Source organism: Peromyscus leucopus, chromosome 18 (assembly GCF_004664715.2).
Source record: "Peromyscus leucopus breed LL Stock chromosome 18, UCI_PerLeu_2.1, whole genome shotgun sequence".
Taxonomy (NCBI): Eukaryota; Metazoa; Chordata; class Mammalia; order Rodentia; family Cricetidae; genus Peromyscus; species Peromyscus leucopus.
The window spans coordinates 20,569,885-20,590,319 of NC_051078.1; the positions used below are offsets into that span (position 1 = coordinate 20,569,885).

Consider the following 20,435-nt stretch of genomic DNA (forward strand, 5'->3'; position numbering starts at 1 on the left):
ATGCTAAAAATGAGTTTTAAAATGACCAAGGCAAATGTTATCATTGCTTTTACATACAAAGTTTTCTCATGAAGACAATTAAAGTCTTCATAGTTAGCACCCTGCAGGTATCTTGACATCCATCCTGACATTTTTCAAACACAGAAAAAAATTAATGAAATTCAGGTTAAAAGAAATGCTTGTGAATAAAATATCCCTAGGAAGTTATTTGCATTTCATATATATGTTTGTGTGTGTGTGTGTCCAAGTATATGTGCATGTCTGTGAGTACATGCACACATACAGGCGGGTGTGTGTGTGAGTATGTATGTGTGTGTGTGTGTGTGTGTGTGTGTGTGTGTGTGTGTGTTTCCTTTCTTCAAGAAAATAGATCAAAACCAATTCAGGCATTTTTGTGTCAATTAATCACAAAATGTCCCCAAAGCAACCACAGGTGACAAGACTGTTTTGCAGCCTTTTTCAGCGAGTGGCAACAGGCAGAGGTATTTTGTTCAGCAACATTACACATCCTCCAGTTCTTTCCAGATTGCAGCAGGTTCCCAAATGTAATGGTGCACATAACTCATTTGCTGGCACTTCATAGCCCAGCATGAAGATGGGAAAAAAGACCTAGGAGTTTTCTGTACAGAAGTATAAAACACCCTGCCATTTTGTACAGTCGTTTTCATTTCCATAAGCTGCACAGCCAAAGTTATTTGGCTGTCTCTTTTATTACCACTTTAAAACAAATTTTGTTGTTGAGCTGATGTGCCTACCAAAAAACTTAATAAACATTAAGGAAAATAAAAGCAAATAGGAATTAGTAACCTCTACTTTCTATTGTTAACAATAGTGGCCAGCATTTCACCTTCAACTCCATTTGTCATTTTTTATAATGTATAAATCAGAAGATAAAATTCTTCTAACTAATCCTTAGCTAAAGTTTATATAATTTCAAGGAATCTGATACACACACACACACACACACACACACACACACACACACACACACACACAAACAAACATCCCCTGTATCCATGTATTTAGAGTATAAGGCTATAATGACTTTTTATGGTCCCTGTATATCATAAACTGTTTCATTGTCTTGAGGCGTCTTATATATCTATTACCTGTAGTTTTAAATACTTTGTGTCATATGTAACTATCCATTTCATTCCTATAGTACATTGTTTTATTATATTAGTTATATAGACTTGTATTTTATTCTTATGTTAGGTCATAGAAGTTGCACATATATGTTTAAAATACTTTACTCATTTTTGCATATAGAATAAGTTGACTTTATTTTTATAATTAAAACCTCTGTTTATTTTTTACAGGCTGAAGAAAAGGCTCACTCAGAGGTAAAATTCTGTACCATTTTAATATTTGAAAACCAGCCTTATTTGAGGATGAAATCAGTTTTATTGCCACTAGAGGGTGCTTGATACACTAACATCACCATAGGACTTCTAGAAGTTGATCTGTGGCCTTCGATGTTGTCTCTTAGGGAAAATGAAAGGAAGTTCTAGCAGCAAGCTTTCCTCTCATTCTGCCTGAACCTTAACACCTAGTACATTATCTATAGTAGCAGTTATTCATTCATTCATTCATTCATTCATTAGTGAACTGAGCTCTTAAGTAGGAGAGCCACACATCCATTTCAATGTCCTTTTCTCATGGCCTGAGACACTCTGTTTAGGATCAATGAAACTATAGAGTCTGAGGCACAGGGCCTTTTCCACACAGGTACCACAACCCTGCCTATCTATTTGTGGCATGAATATACCGCCTCTATGAGTTATTCTTTTCTGTACAGGAGATACATTTCACAAATACACATTTGCTTACAGTCATGTACCAAATCAACTTTCTGCGTGGAGAGGAAATTCTTCTTTACCTTTGTAAAGAAAAGCTTCTAGCCTATGAGAGCCGGGAGAGTTAAATTAAGACTTTACTCATGGAGCCTGATGAGGTGACTTCCACTTTAGAGTGTGTACTGCACTTGCAGAGAGACCTAAGCACCCATGTCTAATGATTTACCAACATCTGGATCTCCAGCTCTCAGGGGTGCAACTCCTTCTTCTGACTTCTGAAAGAGCCTGAGCTCACATTCACATGCACATGCATGGGTGCACACACAAACACATAAGTTAATAGTAAATCTGAAACTTTATTCAGACTGTAGTAACAACTCTTTTATAGGTTTATACAGATGGATATAAAATAAATGCTTTGAAAGTGGTCTTGCAGAGGAAGTCATTCTCACTGAACTTATTTTATAAAGGTTTTTTTTTAAAAAAATTGTGCCAAATATGTTCAAAACTCCTGAGAGAAGTGTTTCTCTCTCTCTCTCTCTCTCTCTCTCTCTCTCTCTCTCTCTCTCTCTCTCTGTACACACACACACACACACACACACACACACACACACACACACACAATTTTTTAACCAAACTATCAATTTTTGTATCACATAGACATGGCAAGACTTGTGGTGTTGGTCATGAAACAGCTACTGAGGTTTGGAAAACAGCAATGTCTGCTAGTAACTATCCAATTCTCCTTTTGTCATTTATGCTCGTAGGTGATCATGAGCTTTGAAAAAGGTACCATAACTTGCTTTATAGTTTTCTGGGTTATATGCTACAAGAACTAGAATTATATAATTACCATGTAGGTTGAGAAAACCTCTTTCAGTTTGTATTTGTCTGGAAGATGAAAGAGGATTTGCTTTCTGGGATTAAATGTATCCTTATATGAAAAGTAGCACCAACGTTCATTGGAACTGAGGTAGATTTCCATTTTAGATTAGAAATTATAGTGAAATCATTCTTAGTGAAACTGTATAAGGGTAGGACCCCATACGATAGGTCAACCTACTTTCTTAGTGCTGGGACCCTGTCTGCTTTGGACCTGTGCAGGCCCTGTGTATGCTACCATAGTCTCCATGAGTTCATAAGTGTGTCAGTCCTTATTGACTGGTATTAGTCTGGAAGACACTGTTTTCCTGGAGTTATCCATCCACCTCTGGCTCTTACAGTCTTTCTGCCGCCTCTTCTACTTAAGTCCCTGACCCTTAAGAGGGGGGTGTGATGAAGACAACTATTTAGGACTGAGTGCTTGAAAGTCTTTCACTCTCTGCACATTGGTCAGTGGTGGGGCTCTATGTTAATTCCCATCTGCTGCGAGAAGCTTCTCTTATGAGGGTTGCATGAAGAACTGATGTATGAGTTTAGCAATGTGTCATTAGGGACATTTTAATGTCATGATCCTTTTGCAGAACAATGGTACTAGGCTTTACCCTAGGCCCCTGGTCTAGTTAGTTGCAGGTTCTTGGCCATTTTAGCAGTGTCAGATATGGCTTTCATCTCATGGAATGGGCCTAAAAAAAGTGATTGGTTACTACCAAACATTTGTACCACTATTGTATCAGTATATATTTCAGGCACATCACTATTATAGGTCACAAGTTTTGTAGCTGGATAACATTGATGATTACCTTTCTCTGTTGGAAGTATGAAGAGAAATTATATAATTATTTTCTATTTCTGTATTGAGATAAACAACACCCCCTTTTCTTGCTCCTCTCAATATTGATTACTATTTATTTTCCAAAATAAAAAATATATTGTGTAGAAGGGGAAAAGACACTTAATGGCCTATGTTCAAAATGTTCTTTCACACTTAGAAAACATTTAGATTATCCAGCTCCAAGAATAAAAGACTTAAAAAAAAAAAAAGAAGAAGTATCTATGTAGAATATTTGCATCTAAAGGACTGGATCCTCTTGAGACCAGAAATACACTTGCAGAAGCAATTTTCATATGCTTGCAAATACTTTACCATTTTAATCACTGTTTACATTTCCTGGCAATATGAGATGTGATTGATTGAAGTGAAAAATATGATAGGATATTGATGTGCCTGTGTTAATAAAGTGAAAATCAGTAAAAACAAAACCATTTAAGAATATTTATTTTGTTGTTTCCTTAGTGAATTACACTATGTTCATAATTTCCCCCATTAATTTATACCTTAGATAACTACAAAACATTTTGCTCAGAGCTAATAGTAGGTCACTGAATCAAGGCATTCGAAGATGCATTAGCTTGAAATTATCAATGCACCATGAAAGCTCCATCTCATAAAATTACTTTGTGTTGTGCATAGTGATATATGCTCATACTTGCACTACTCCAGAACCTGAGGCAGGAGAATTACAAGTTTGAGGACAGCCTGGGCTACTTGGCAATATCCTGTCTCAAAAAGAAAGAAATATTTCTTTCCAAATATAGACTCATGATGCATTTCAATCCAGGTTTTGTGCATTATAAGATAGTCTATGCTTTTTGAAAATCTTATAAAATATAGAAAACTAAAATGTATGTTGAAAACATCTGAGAGATTTTCAAAGAAATTATGTGGTGAATCATTTACATAGAAAAATCAAGAAAATATGTAGATAGTCTATATGAATTTTTAAAGATTATTTTATGCCTGAGTTTTTAATCACAATAATGTTTTAGAAGGAAGAGACTCCATAGAAACAGTGAACTATTTCATCAGTCCTGCAGGATTTACAAATAGAACCAGTAGTATTGTTGGATGAGCAGATCTGGGTCCCAATGTTAAAATTAGAAATTATTCCTCTTTTCCTAAGTAGCATTTGGGGGCTGCAATATAGCTAGCGTTCACCTCTCTGAAAGGAGTTGTTACTGATTCACCTGTGGTTACTATACTTGCTTTCTTGTACTGAAGTCTTCATTTGAATGGATCATTTAGTTTATTGGATTTTTTAATTGCACAGCAAATCCATAAGCTACGGAGAGAACTCGTGGCATCCCAGGAGAAAGTTGCTACCCTCACATCTCAGCTGTCAGCAAACGTAAGTTGCCTTTTGTTGTTTGGAGACATCAGAACAGATTTTTATCTAATGAGAGGGAATAGCATGATTAACAAAGTTAAAGTGTCCACAGTTACACAGTGTAAGTCACTGGAAGGTAGAACCCACATGAAATTGAAGTTTTCTGCCCACCGACTAAATAAAATATAAATCTAAACTGATGAGTGGCAACATGGTAAGACAAAACAAAACAACGAAAAAAGTTTGTACCTTAGAAAATGATAACATAAAGATAAGTGTTGCCTCTTTTCTTGTTTCTTACCTTTGTTCCATTGCATGTAGGAATTTTTCTCAAGCCATAACATAGTAAGGGCTGTTAGTATTTGACTGGGGAGGCAAAATATTCATGGGTCCTGTCCCTTTCCACAATTAATGAAGCATACAATAAAGTTTAAAATAAATTCACTTGAATATAAATATGAAGCTGAACTCCATTGTCAATGAGATAACATCTCTCTCAAAAATACCATGGCCTCCTTTGAGCAGTTTAGAAGAATACATTGGCTGGCACTGCAGCAACGTGCATCCATGAAAATGGCAACACTGAAGACCGTCAGCACATTAACCTTTTCTATCAAATATCTTTCCACACTCCTAGAGGACTCAGAGTCAACAAACTATAACACAGGAGGGCATGTGGCATTGTGCCCAGTGTTAGGGAACAATAGTGTGAGAAGCAGCAGCAGGGGGTACGGAAGCCTCTGCCATGCTACCATATGCCCTTTGTGGTCTTAGCTCTGTCCTTTCTGCTGGGTGGCTTTGAGTTTCTCCCTCTTACATCACTGTTGCCTCTTTCATCCTCCATGGAGAGGTATTCTTTCTCCTCCACAAAGCATGGCATATCAAAAATGAACAGGTGCAGGACCGTAATATATGACACCGTAATGTGAATCCACAGGAAATAAGTCATTTCACTCACAGTGAATTAATTTTCGCCCTGCGTCTGAGTTGACATTATGTTTTAACTCCAGGGGAATAATAGTCACTTGAGATAGACTATTATTGCTCATAAATGGTGTCAGGAAATGCCTAACAACAAAAGCAGATTTTTTTTCCCTTTAAACATTGCTAGAAAATAACATTCTTTATTCACTATTGATCTCTCAAGAGATAGTTTTGAGACCATTGTAAATTTTATGCTATATATATAGTATTGTTAAACTGCTGAGTTTCTGAACTTGTATCCAGAAGACAAGGATCAGTAGAAAAGCCACAAATGTGTTGGATTGCATTTATCTACAGTGAAGAAGCCTCAGTGACCAGTTCATTTATGATGATCACAATTTTTGTTGCATGTTGGTCTGCTTTTGTGGTCCTTGGGTTTGGACTCATGTACTCATATATGCCAGGCAGGCATTTTATCACCTGAGCTATCCAGACCTGCAGTTTTTTTTATTTGCAATTTCTGTTTGTAGGTAAAGGCAGGTCTTTATATTAAAAGACATATAGTTTATTAGCTGAACTGGCTGCATTAGTTTTTGCCTATTAACTTATTCAGACTGTTAAGTAAACATGGTATTTAGTTAAATGTGTGATCTCCACAGGGAGGATTGGTATATGAAAGTGTAGGAGGTATACTTCACAAAGACAGATTTTGATGAGTATTTTTCAATTTAATGATTGTTTAAGGAACATTCACTTCCTCTTAATCTATGAACAACTGTATTGGATCCCAGTGAGTTCACTTGACTAGGTTCATTTTTGTGATTTGTGTGTTCCATGCTGGGACTCAACTTTAATACATCTGTTTAAACTTGGTCTATCTGTTTAAACTTGTTCTATCACTGTTCGGTAGAGCAGAGTGATAAAGCAGCAAAGTATTGAGTGGGCAGTCTTCCCATCTGATTGGCAGAATAAAGTCCCGATCAGTGCAGCACACAGTAGTCCTTCCTTCTTTACATAGGTGCTCTGAAAACAGCTGTATTGTCCCAAGAGACTGTATAGAAGGCTCGTTCTGCTAGTGTAACAAACTGTCACTTCATTCTGTGTCAATATATGCAAATGTAGGTATTATATATAATAACATTTCATCTTGCTGTTAAAAAATCATAGTAATTTTCTTTGTGTGTATCACATTATATAGTGCAATTTCATGACCATTATGAGAAATAGCTATTCTTAACTAGCAGTTAGACACCTCTGTTTTATCTCATATTAATACATTCTACTCTATTTTGAAAAATATTTTGGAAAAAAACTACTAAAAACAATAACAGTCTAGTAAACTCTGCAACCACTCTGAAAATCATATTTTCTTTTAGAATTCACAAAGTTTCCCAAACAAGGTAATAAAAATAGTGATGCAAAAAAAAAATTGTCCGTCATTTACTCCATTATTTTTCTGTTGGTTTTTGTATTTAGTGAGAAACTTAATATTCGTTTCTTCAGAATTAACAAAATTCATCTGGTAAGTCAAGCCAGAAAGATATAACTATAAAATGACCATTTTCTAAAACATACTTTCTATCAAAAATAACTTGACCCAAATGATATTTACCAATTAAGGCTTTTGTGAAAAATTAGTAAAAAGAAAGTTTACCAAGATTAGAAATTTACATTTGTCCTAGTTAGGGTTTCTATTGCTACAATGAAATACCATGACCATAAAGTAAGTTGGGGAGGAAAGGATTTATTTGACTTATACCTTCATATCACTGTTCATCATTGAAGGAAGTCAGGACAGGAACACAAACAGGGCAGGAACGTGGAGGCAGGAGCTGATGCTGAGGCCATGGAGGGATGCTGCTTACTGGCTTGCTTCCCATGGCTTGCTTAGCCTGCTTTCTTATAGAATTTAGGGCCACCAATGCAGGGATGGCACCACCCCATCTATCACTAATTAAGAAAATGTCTTACCGCTGGATCTTATGGAGACATTTTCTCAGTTGAAGGTCCCTCCTTTCAGATGACTCTAGTAAGTGTCAAACTGACATAAGACTAGACAGCTTAATATTTTAATGTTAAATATTTTATATTGGCCACATGAGGTGTCGTTCATAGGTTGTGGGCTCCAAAAAGCCCCCTCATGTACCAGGGATGGATTCTGATTCTACCCCCAGGGGCCCCCCAAACAATTCAAGCTACATAATCTCTACTAGAAGTGCCTCCCCATGGGAGGCCTTGCCTTCTTGTGTGGGGAAGTTGGGAGGGAGGGTTGGGAGGGGAAGGCTTGGCGGGCAGGAGGAAGGAAGAGGGGGATCTTTGGTGTATAAAATGAATGAAAAAATTTTCTTAATAAAAAAAGAAAAAGTATTTTTTCATTACTTGGAGCTACAAGATATAATCAATATAATTTATGTATACAACTTATTATTTATAATCCTAATATTTCCATACTTTAAATTCCTATTAAATTGCCTAAATATACACAAATTACAAAGTAATTTTCTTCAAATGTACACATTAAAGACCCACAGCCCAATAATTAAACATTTGTTTTCTTGACTTTTTGAGAAGTAAAATATCACAATGTTCAGGATTATTTCCTTTAGATAATAAGAATTTTTTTTTTCTCCAGCATATTCCTCATGAGGGTGGGATGTGGCAACCTTATTTTTAGGATTTAGCGCCTTGTTTTATGGGCATAGTGAGATTATTGTGAAATGAAAAAATTGTAATCAATACAGAAAGCCATCATGGCAAATATATTATAAATTCAGATATAAGAGTGGTTTATTTCAAAAGCAGTATTAAAAAGAAGTGCTTGAGAATGTAAATTTATATATAAAAAGTATCAAGAAAGCGGCCAACATCGATGTGACCTAATGGTTATCACAGGAAGGGAAAGGCCCCAGTAACTGAATAAGAGAATAAAGAGTGTCCACAGAGGGTTGAAACTTGGCAGTATTCTTTACAAATTGTTTTTCCCCCTATTGTAGAATCAGTGAAGAGCAGCCTGTGATGAGCCCTGAGAACAAAAGCAATGACCCTAATTATGGAATAAACCATCAGAGCCCTGACTCTTATGGGGATTTTTGCTAGCCATTTGATAGAAAGTTCCTCATTCTTTCAGCAATTCTCTAGCAACAAAAAAGATGTATTAGGGTCCCATCACAGCCTTCCTTCAGAAAAAAAAAAAAATCAAGTTTTTGCCAAAATTGACTAGATTTTACCCAGATCTAGTTAGTCATAGATTGAGATTAGAAAATACTCCAACTTTAGATCCTTTTAGGAGCACAATAAATTATATCAGTTTGAGAGAGTATGTCTGCAGATGTTTCTGAAGTCACAGAACTGACTGATCACCCCATTGGGCTGCGTATATGCTCCTCATGCTATTGAATCAGTAGGAAATGCCCTAGTTGACAGCTGTACCAACAAGCATTCCTAATCATAAGTGTGACAGTTATATAATATGTATAACTCTCTAAAATTTAAAATAAAACCCCCCGTCCACCAATGCTTATTGTTAAGTTTGGCCATGTGATTACTTCTGCCTGGCCTGTTTCTACTTCTGTACCTGAAGTGAATCAAAAGTAAGGAGAGAAGCCCTTTTATTGCAAAGATTTGAAAGTGAAGACAAGTCTTTCCCACTCAGTTCTTTGTAAGTAGCAAAAGAGAAAAGATAGTGTTCTAGCTGTCAGCAGATGTCTGACACTTGAAGGAGAATGTCCTCACAATAGAAGTGCTAACAATATCTTCAAAGGTCATCACGGAAGTCGAGAAATGGGGAACATTTGTCCATTGACTATTTCAGTGACCTCCTTTTGGGCTTTCTTTCTACAAACTTGGCAGCTGGGAAATTTGTTCGGCATTTTGGGTGTCAGATCACTGCATGATGTGCAAGTCAGAAGGTGTTGTTATTTGCAAAAATACCACCCCCTTTTGGAAGCCGAGCTCACATTAAATGTCAAAAGACTGAAACACTGATTTTAGGAAGCCAAAGTATAGAAATGGAAAAATGAAGATATGTGTTAAAGGAGCATCACCATTGAGAACTAACCGTGAGAGCCACAGCACTTAAAACGTTGAAACAGCTGGAATTAAGTATTCTGTAAAATGAAGGGCTTTATCTTATCCAAGGGAGACTCTGACATTTTAACTATCTTTCTTCTCTTTTCTTTGTAGGCTCACCTCGTAGCAGCTTTTGAAAAGAGTTTAGGGAATATGACTGGCCGATTGCAGAGTCTGACCATGACAGCGGAACAAAAGGTATGGCCAGTAATTGCCACTGAGGCTTGAAAGGAGATAGTGCACTTCACAGAATGCTAAATACCCGGCAGGTTTTTAGTGCCTTAAAAGCAGTACTGTGGAGCATCCATTCTGTGCTAAACTGAAACAATGAGTTGATGGTACCATTTCTGTGCCAGTTCTAATGTAAAGACACAATCAGATTGCCCATATTGGAACACAGAGACACAAAGGCACCCACAGCTCTGTCAGACACTTCTGTCTCTTTACTTCCAACTGCAACTATACATGACTACCAAATGTTGAGAGGAAACTTTATATAGGAGAATTCAAATAGTCTCAAATTGTTACAGAGTTAACAAGAAATGTACACAAATGAGAATTTTCACAAATGCATGGTTCCTAAGCCTCTTAGTAGACCATGGATATAAGCTGACACATCAAGAAGCTTGCCTAGAAATGACATTAGGATTCCAAAGTAAGAGACACCAGAATGTACCAGTTATGAGAGGGACAATTCTCTGCATTTTTTTTTTTTTTTGCATCAAAAAGCTAGTTGGCATCTGAGATGCTATGTTTATTTGAAGAAACATTACTTCAGTTACATCAAAAACTTAAAATACATGCAAAGGATTTTATAGTTTGGAATAAAGAATAGTAGAAAGGAGGGAACAGAATTGAGTTCTCGGGGACAAATATATTTAAATATTCTAATCTATCAAGAAAGAGGTTGGTCACTCTCCTGTGAAGACCAACTTTCTTCCCTGCTGTTAGTTCATGTCCTTGACCTTCTTGTATTGCTGGCAGAAACTGGTGTAGTCCCTGAAGTTCATGGCAATGTCTTAGAAAGGCTACATATGTACAAAGCATGGACAGACGTCCCTGTATTCATCTGATTCTCTGTACAGATCTACATTCTAAGAAATTCTGGATATTTGCAGCCTATACCTATATTTACCTCTAGGGATAGCTGCAGTTTTGTGGTTAGCTTTGTAAGGTATTGTATAACCAAGATTTGTAAGTGTATAAAACTTGTTTTAGAAAGTGCAACAGTCAAACTAAAAGGGAGATAATCTTATATCCTTGTATAATTACCTTGTATAAGTACAGGAAGCAATTCTTTAGTTTATTCTAGATCCTAGATTTCTGCCTGTGACAACATTTTGTCCATTTTGTTCACTTTCATCAAAACATTCTAGAAGGTTTCTAACAGACCCCTCTGAGTTCTTAAACTTATTTCTTCTCTCCCTTTCCACACCTTTCCTTCCCTACCTCATCTCTTTCTCTCCTCTCATTCACCCCTTTCCTGCCTTCCCTCCTTCATCTTTTCCTTCTTTGATATGGATTTCTCCTTCACTATGTAGCATAAGAACCCAGCAAACAGGATTATAAGGCCCTTTAACTAGCCAAGCAGAACAGAATAGCTAATGACATGGAAACTGGAAACCTTGACCACAAATTCTGGCTGTGTCTCTTTAAGAATTATCTAATCTTTGCAAGAAGGTGGTGCTACACACCTTTCATCTCAGTACTCAGGAAGCAGATGCAGGTGGATCTCTGTGAGTTTGAGGCCAGCCTGGTCTACAGAGCAAGTGTCAGACAGCCAGAGCTGTTACACAGCGAAACCCTGTCTTTAAAAACATAACAAGAAAGAATTATCTAATCTTGAGAGAGCTTAACCTCAAATCCACTGATTTAACAGTTGGAATGTTCCTTTTAACCACTGACACCTCTGAAGGTCACAATAATAACAAATAAGCACCTTCTAAGATCAACATGAAAAATAAGCACAATGTTATGATTGTATCACATGCATTGGGGCCATCCAGAAATATTAACTTCCTGCACATTTCTCTTTTTTTTTCCTTATAAAAACCCTAAAGAGACTGGGGAGATTATTGGGTAAATCTTTTGCCAGGAAAGTATGAGATCGATAGTAAGGATGCCCCAGAACTCAGTGTGAAAGCCAAATGGGTATGGGGATCTACTTGCAATCATACTGTGGGTGGTAGGTAGGTTGGGCAGAAACAGGCAATTCCAATAACTAGCTGGCTTGACAGACTAGATCTAGGTTCATTAAGGGACCTGCAATTCATAAGGTAAAGAACAATCTAGGAAGATAAACAATGTGAACTTTGAACTCCAGCCATGCATGTACACATGCATACATACACATACATGCACAGACATGTACACCATGCACAAATACATGTGCAAAACTACAAAAAGAAAGAATGTAAACTAATTCATACCTGACTTATGTTAGTTATATTTCTGGGAATGATGGTTAGCAGTCATTGTGATATCTTGAAGAAAGCAAATTGAATAGTGACTATTGATGATCCCTTCATATTTCCTTCAACTCTTTTATATGTGTGCAAGAAATTTTCTAATAGAATTATGTTAGAACATATGCAGGTATGTTACCTTATAATATCTGGGGATAATCTATAAATTTTGAAATATAACTCTTTAATATACGAACTTTTGTCATTATATACAAAGTATACTTAGAATAACATCACCAAAATTATTGAAATTGTCCAGAAATATCATGTGTGAAATTGCCTTTACTACTTTTAAATAAACATTCATCTTCAGTTCAGAACTATAGAGATATGAATCTTGAAAACTCTTTATGCACCTCAAATTTGTGAATTCACATTTTCCTTTGAAGAAATCTATAAAATGGTTTGCACTATAGCACAATTCAGTAGCAGAAACTGATTCAAACCAGCAGATGAATGCCTAAGACAAGGTATCTAAACCACATGGCCCAGCCACAAAGCCCTAAACTGAACCAGCTTTCAAGGAAGCTGAGAAACAAAGGAAGATTTCTTGGTGGGTTTTGTTCTCATTGTCTGACCAGAAGAATGTAATTTAGATTGAGCAGACTAACATCTTGGCCCCAGATTTAAGGATAAATGTATCTCAAGGTTTCTTAAATTGGGGTCATGGAATAACAGAAGACAAAAAACATTGTTCACTTAGACATCTTTCTAAAAGCTGAGGGCATAACATTTAATCATATTTCAGGAAAGGCATTCCTTCAGGGAACTAAGATAAAAAGGGTATATTGCTCTCTGGTGATTCAACAATCTCAAGAAAAAGCATCACGAATATAGAGTTGTGTTTTTAATCTCAGTGTCTAGAGTTCCAAGGCTCATTTGCCCACTTAGTCCTTCACCAAATTTATATTTAACTTCTATAGGGCAAGAAGAAAATAATATGGACTTAAAAAAAGTAGATGTATTATTTGTCAATTACTATCTGCATCTATAGATATGGGTACATGCTGGAATTAAAAACTCCAGCAAGGATATATATATTTTTTTTACAAATTAGAATAAATTAGGTGATAGATAGTATTTTTCTAAAGTTTTTGTTCTTTATATATAAAATACTCATACATAAAAAATGGTCATGTAGCTATATGATTTAAAATGATTTTAATAGTCATCATATATGTGTGTTCTTACAAATGCATATATCCTACCTGGAATTTATATTCTAATATGTAACAGATGATGAAAAAAATATATGTAAGCTGGGCCAGCGGTGGTAGCACATGCCTTTAATCCCAGCACTAGGGAGGCAGAGGCAGGCAGAACTCTTTGAGTTTGAGGCCAGTCTGGTCTACAGAGTGAGTTCCAGGAAAGAAGCAAAGCTACACAGAGAAACCTTGTCTGGAAAAAACAAAACATCAGAGTCCACATAGTATTAAAGTTCTCTGAACAAACTAGCTTCACAGAATGCTTTTAAACATCATATGTCATTGAAAATACATGGAAATATTACTTCAATTTATTCACCAAAATAACTTCCTTGAATAGTATCCTAATAATTTTTCTTGATTCCAGATGCCAAGTAACTGATTCTTTTGTCAAGTGTTTATGGCAGAATACTATTTTTGTATACTTAGAGCCCAGAAAGCAGAAAAGATATGTATGAATGTCTCAGGAGGCAGATAACTACGATTCCATTAGAGATAGAGCCCTGAAAAGCCATGAGCATTTTCAAAGGTAACTAGGCCATCTTAGCTCCTCAGATTGGGGTAGATGAAGAAGATTAATTCAGGGGGAATACTAGGTGATATTTCATGAAGACAAAACAGTCTACACTTAAGGAGCCAAAAAAATGATGGGCGGTGTCACCCAAGGCATTGTATGAGGCTCCATTTTCTCACAAAATATCAACTGAGAAAGGCTGTGATACAAATCATTAAGATGGCAAAAATTCTGCAAATACAGAATTGGACATGTGAAATTTTAATAGAACTGTGAGATCTTGTTTCAGTTTGCTAATGTAACACACTCTAATATTTAAGACTTTAAAATTCAGGAGATGCCCAAACTAGTTGCTTATAGATAACTAAAGTCAGGCAATTGGAACGTGAGTGCTAAAATGTGCGAGGTTAGTCTTATTAGGAGATCACCGAGGATAGAGAACTATTCTGAAAATGAATGGTGGATTTTATTCATTGACCCTTATGTTGACTGCAGGGCCATTCTTTCCTCTGTGAAGGGCATAGATGAACACAGACTTGAAATTGAGGACATTCAATGCCAAGTGTTGGAATGTAACATAGAAAACTAAAAATATCATCTGCTTTGTCTTTACATATTTTATGTTCAGACATTTTCCATCTAGAAATGTTTATAAAACTGTATCTCTAGAATCAGACAATATCATCTATGAATGTTTTACAGCATAAGATGAATATGAATCTTTAATTTTAAAAATATTAAGACTTGGTGAAGACCTTTCACCTCAGTTTAGATACAGTAAACATTGATGGGTCTTTCTGTAAGAAAAAAAAAAAGAGCAAGATTTCAAGGCAAATGCATAGAAAGCTATTGTTGTTGTTGTTGTTGTTGTTTTTCAAGAAAATCACAGCTAAACTGTGAGATTAAATGAGTGACATTGTTAGGAAGTGAAGATGGATTTAGTGTAAAAAGTGGATTTAGTGAACAGTTTTGCCTAGCAGGGTCAGTTGTTTCACAAGATTTGTTGTCAAGTTTATAGTTTTTTTTTAGTGGAACTTTATTAATGAGAAGTTTTGAAAGAGATCAAGGACAACTAGGGAATTAGGTTGGAAAGAACATCAAAGGCTATCATCAAGGAAATACTTGGCTATTTTGTTTCTGAAGCATTTTAAGTGTGATCTTCATAATTGGTTTAGCCTAAATGATACAAGGCAACTATCCAAAGAGATATGTATTTCATCAAAATGGTTTTATACAATGAAATTACAAAACACATAAAAGTATATTTTCGCATGGTCTATAGGAGTCGGGGCATTGTTGTCTTGAATTTATTGCAGGAATTGGAGAGAGACAACAAAATCAGATCCGACGTATTAATTCTCAAGAATCCTTGTGAAATTAGTTAGACCTGTTTTCTCTTGTGTTCCAGAGAGGAAGTTTGAATGACTATATCTCACAGCAGACTAAACAGTTATCTGTATGACATAAATATTTCTCAGAGTATTTCCATAAAGGCTTAACAGTGACTCTCTAGACTTAAGTATTTTCTGTTGTCTACAGCAAACTAGAGACCATCTGAAGACATTTCAGATTAGCTTATGATTTTGTAGTCATTTATCTCTGGAATTCATTGCTAATCATAGTCCTTATCCAAACTTTTCACCAAGAGGCAAGCAAAAAAAAAAAAAAAAATGGATGGGGGAATATATGTATGTGCTTAAGGCAAAATTGTAATTTCAATCTTAGGAAAAATATAGCATGAAAATCAGTACAAAGAGCCAACTCTAATGATATAAAACAATGAAGACTAGAATAATATTGGAAATTTTCTATATCCTAGTCAAATATGTGAAATGCTTTATGTTCATTTCTAATCTGCTACCAAGGTAGAAAGAAAGGAAACTGTAACTTCCTTACTGCCATGCTGAGACTTCCTATTTATAATAGGCTGTGAAGGTTTTTGGTGTTTTTATATAGCACCTTTACTCCCTAGTTGAAAATACATCCTATTATACAAACTAAAGTTGTGAGTAGTGAAGTTGAAGTTTTATTCTTCAGAGAAGAAATATATCTATTGAACTCTTTATAAAATCACTCCAGCATTTACTGAATCATGAATCAGTTGAAAAGAATGATCTCTCAGCAACGAAATAAGATATATTAAATGGTATAAAAGGGACCTCTTTTATTTCATTTTTCTGGCAGGAAAAGAGTTCACAAACATAGAGGTATTTCATTTTAGCCTGTAAGGGAAAGAATATTTGGCAAAAGGTAAAAATCATATGAAATTCTCAGAAAGGTCATGGTTATAGATTGAATGACAACATGATAGTAGATTTCATAAATGGAAGTTTCTGCAGATATAGGGAATAAGGAGTATAGATTTGAACAGATCATGTCAATCCATATGGAATTTAGCTATCAGTTTAATTAAAGTCTTACAGAATTCTTATGGGCAACTATTTATGCTTAGAAAGCTCCCTGAAGAAATACCAAGATGAATTCAGACCAGCTAGTTTTTTTTAAAAACAGAATTTTTCAAAAATCATGTAGTAGATATATTACTTACCTAGTTATACTTCACTTAGCTTTACTAAACCACCACAAATAGCAGCTAATCTAAAGATATCTGCCATTTTCAAAGTGCCCCTTAATTTTACAAAGTGATCATTCTGTGGTATATTAATCACAATGTTATAAAAAGACAACATTCTGTGTGTATTCCACTTTTAATAACTTTTAAAATCTTATTTAAAAAAGATCAGTGCAGTGGTGCACATCTTTAATCTAAACACTCTGTAGTCAGAGGCGGGGGGTGTGGATCTCTGTGAGTTCAAGGCCTGCCTGATCTATATAGCTAGTTCCAGGACAGTCAGGATTACATAGAGAAATCCTGTAACACACACACAAAAAAAGTTTATAGAAGAGACTTCTCTGGAAGAGATTAAAACTTTGACACTTAAATAACTCAGCTTGCTCAAAATTAAACTCAATTATTAGACATTTGCATAAGATCTTATTTCCATTTCTTCCTGTAAAGCCAGAGTCAAATATTTTAGAAGATTTTTAAGTCTGCAGCATAGGCATCATTGATTCCAAATCCAAGGATAAAAGTCTGACTTTAATTAAAATTTAACACTCACCTAAGCACTGGTTATAAAATTAATTTTTAAATTATGTGAATCCATTTCCAGTAAATACTTTATCTCTCGGGGGTTTCAAGTGGAAACATTAAGTTTTAGTAAAATTGCTTGTAGTAATTGGATGAGGGACATAATATAGGAGTTGGGTAGACTGTGTCGTTTCGATGAACTGGGTTGCAAATTGTCTACAGTACGATATGTTTCCTCTATGAGAAATGAATGATTACAGTGAATTATTTGAAAATCCATGTATAAATTTAGTAATTTCCTTCTAATTGTCATGATTAGTTTTTATTTATAAACTGTTAAGTCCATAAGAGTTTATTTTTAACTCTAACTAGTGTCTATCATGAATAAGTGAGATACTTAGGCATATACATGCATAAAATATGGCATGATGTTCAAGCCTGTAACTGCAGAACTTGGGAGGCTGAGGCATTGTATTGTTGCCTGATCAACAGAGTGAAAGCTTTTCTCAGAAAAAAAAAAAAAAGAGGGAAAGAGAGGGGGAAACAAACATGAGGCACTTAGCATGTATCTATTCTAATTTCCCGTGTTATTTCCAACCATTGCAGTGTCTACCTAAGCTTAGAAGCGTTACTGGACATTCCAGCATATGAGGCAATTTTCTGAAGTGAAATTGCCTAGCTTTCCCTTTTTGTTCTAGGAGAGACTGAGAAAGAACACTGCCATTATTTATAATTTAATATATAAGGACTTTGTGTTTCATGTTTGTTTCTATTCACTGATGCATTGAAAAAATATCAGAACTCTAAGGTGACTTCGATGTGCCATCTGAACATAGTAAGGTGACAACTCAAAGAACTGAGTTCGGAATGAGTGCCTAGATTTACACTTGAAGACAGAGAATCAGTTCCTGAGGTACAAAGCATTTCAGACAAAATCTAAAGACAGCAAAGGCAACACAGTGTAATGTGGAAATATTGAGATCTAACATCTAATGTTCCCATAGGTAATGCTAAAATGAGTGATAGTTTATCTTGCATTGCTTTGAAGGGATCAGCTATGAACTCCCCTTTGAAAGGGTTATGGACTCTTGAGACTACTTTTATAGGACAGGATTCTTCAAATTCTTTCTTTAAGCTAACAAAAATTTAGATACAATTCGACAAGATCAACCAAGCATCCAACTCCTTCAGGAGTGTAGGGCTACATAATATCAAACCCATTTGACAGTGAAGTATGAACAATGACATTTTAATTTTTTCTAGACATTAAACTTGCAAATTCTGATCATTCCACAGGAGTCTGAACTTATAGAACTACGGGAAACCATTGAAATGCTGAAAGCCCAGAACTCTGCTGCCCAGGCAGCCATTCAGGGTGCGCTGAATGGCCCAGACCACCCTCCCAAAGGTATCCTTAAAATGGTGTCCTGTGTCATCCCATACAGTGAGCATTGGTTGTATGCATTAGTCACAGTAAAGTTTCACTTACTCAATGGTGCCACCTTGTCTAGTAAGTAGAGTCAATTTCTTCAGAATTCCAACCTCTGTGAGCATTAGCTTTCATTAGCAGGTGATTTTTAAATTATAAACTTATATCCAGTCGTACATACATTCTTCTCTACTTGAACTAGTGCATTGAAGTTAATAGGTTGAGAGTTGCTTAATATATCCGAGTTCAAGCAAATGAAGCCTAGCAATGGATATGCTAATCAAGATCCATTGGACACTGGGAGCAAGGTCTTATGGGTAGAGTCAGTGAGAAGGTACATTTCCTGTAGCCAGTTTTAAAGTAACCAGGAGCCAGATAAAAATGTACCATTACCATACCTGTGTGATTCTTTGCCCCCATCCCCATGCCTTGGAATGCTGCGAAAGAAATGCTCATTTTTTTTAAGTCCTAATTTCTTTACGTATGTTCTATTTATTTATGTCCTGATTTTATCAGCAGGTTCAAGCACATTCATTCTTCCTTCAATTTCAAATCCTATCATAAATCCTGAATAGATGTCTTATCCCCTCTTTTCTCATTTCCAGAAAAGTTCTGGAAAATAATTTTGTATTCTTTCAGCATCTTCAATTACTAATGACTTTTCAACCCACTGGATGACATCCCCTATTCCCACCCTTCGACCAAAACTATTTTGTCCAGGGCCAATAATAATGTATATAATGCTTAATTCATTAAGTATTTAAATTTCTTGTATTGGGCAGGAAAATAGATTCTACTACTGATGCCCAAACCCTTACACTTGAAATGTTTATTGTTTGCTAATATTCATGCTGTCATACCTTGTTCTTTATGGAGCATATTTTTAATCATCATGACATTTCATACATATATGTCATAGTATTTTGTTCTAACTCCCCTCACATGCTATTTTCTTCTCTCACCTTTCTTCCCCTCTTTCTGATCTCCTACCTTCCTGAAAATGGTTCCATTTTCTGCTCTCATGGTCCATATATTCCATTCATCTTTCTTGTTCAATCACACCCTCCTGTTGGCCCTTTTACCCCCTCTCACAATCACTTTCTTCTTTAATGTTCTACATACACATATAAATTTAAGTCCACACTTTGCATGAGAAAAAAAAAATATGTGGATTTCTCTTTTGAGCTTGGCTTATCTCTCTTAGCACAGTGATCTCCAGTTCCATCCATTTTCCTACAAATGTAATGATTTTGGTTTTTCTTGACAGCTAGATAAAATTCCATTATCTAAATGTATCAGAATGTCTTTACCTATTACCTTTTGGTGAACATCTAGGCTAGATCCTTGTCTTGGTTATCAGGATAGTGCCACATAAACATGGCTGTGCAAGTGTCTCTATGGTATGATGACTTAGAATCTTTCAGGTATATACCTTCGGTGGTGGAGCTGAGTCATATGATAGCTCTACTACTAGTTTCGGTGAGAAACTTCCATGCTCCTTTCCATAGGAGCTGAAGTGGTTGCTATGGACCTGTTATTGTGGACCAGTTACTATAGACTAGTTACTATGGACTAATTCCATCCTCCACCCCCCCTTGCTAGCATTCTTGATGGCCTTGAAGACAGTTATTCTAACTAGAGTTGGGAGGAATCTCAAAGCATTTTAATTTATATTCCCTGATGCCTAATGATGTTGAACACTTTATCATATATTTATTGGCTATTTTTACTTTTTCCTTTGAGAACTGTCTATCCAATTCATTAGCCCAGTTATCGATTGGGTAACTTCTATTTTGGTATTTAAGATTTTAAATTTTCATAATATTCATTATTTATGAGTGTTTTGCCTCAATGTATGTCTGGGCAATGCATGTTGCTTTAAGTCCACAGAAACCA

The 20,435-nt window shown here is 35.7% G+C and overlaps 1 protein-coding gene across 8 annotated transcripts in view; it reads left to right on the forward strand.

The window, feature by feature from the left end:
* The window catches only part of Nav3 (neuron navigator 3), a 767,863-nt gene that overhangs the window by 698,974 nt on the left and 48,454 nt on the right, over positions 1–20,435 (forward strand). For all 8 annotated transcript variants that reach the window (XM_028873085.2, XM_028873083.2, XM_028873084.2 and 5 more), the window contains 4 exons: positions 1,320–1,343; positions 4,787–4,864; positions 9,950–10,033; positions 18,407–18,518. In XM_028873085.2, coding sequence (XP_028728918.1) covers positions 1,320–1,343; positions 4,787–4,864; positions 9,950–10,033; positions 18,407–18,518 — 298 coding nt within the window. The remainder of the gene's footprint in view (positions 1–1,319; positions 1,344–4,786; positions 4,865–9,949; positions 10,034–18,406; positions 18,519–20,435) is intronic.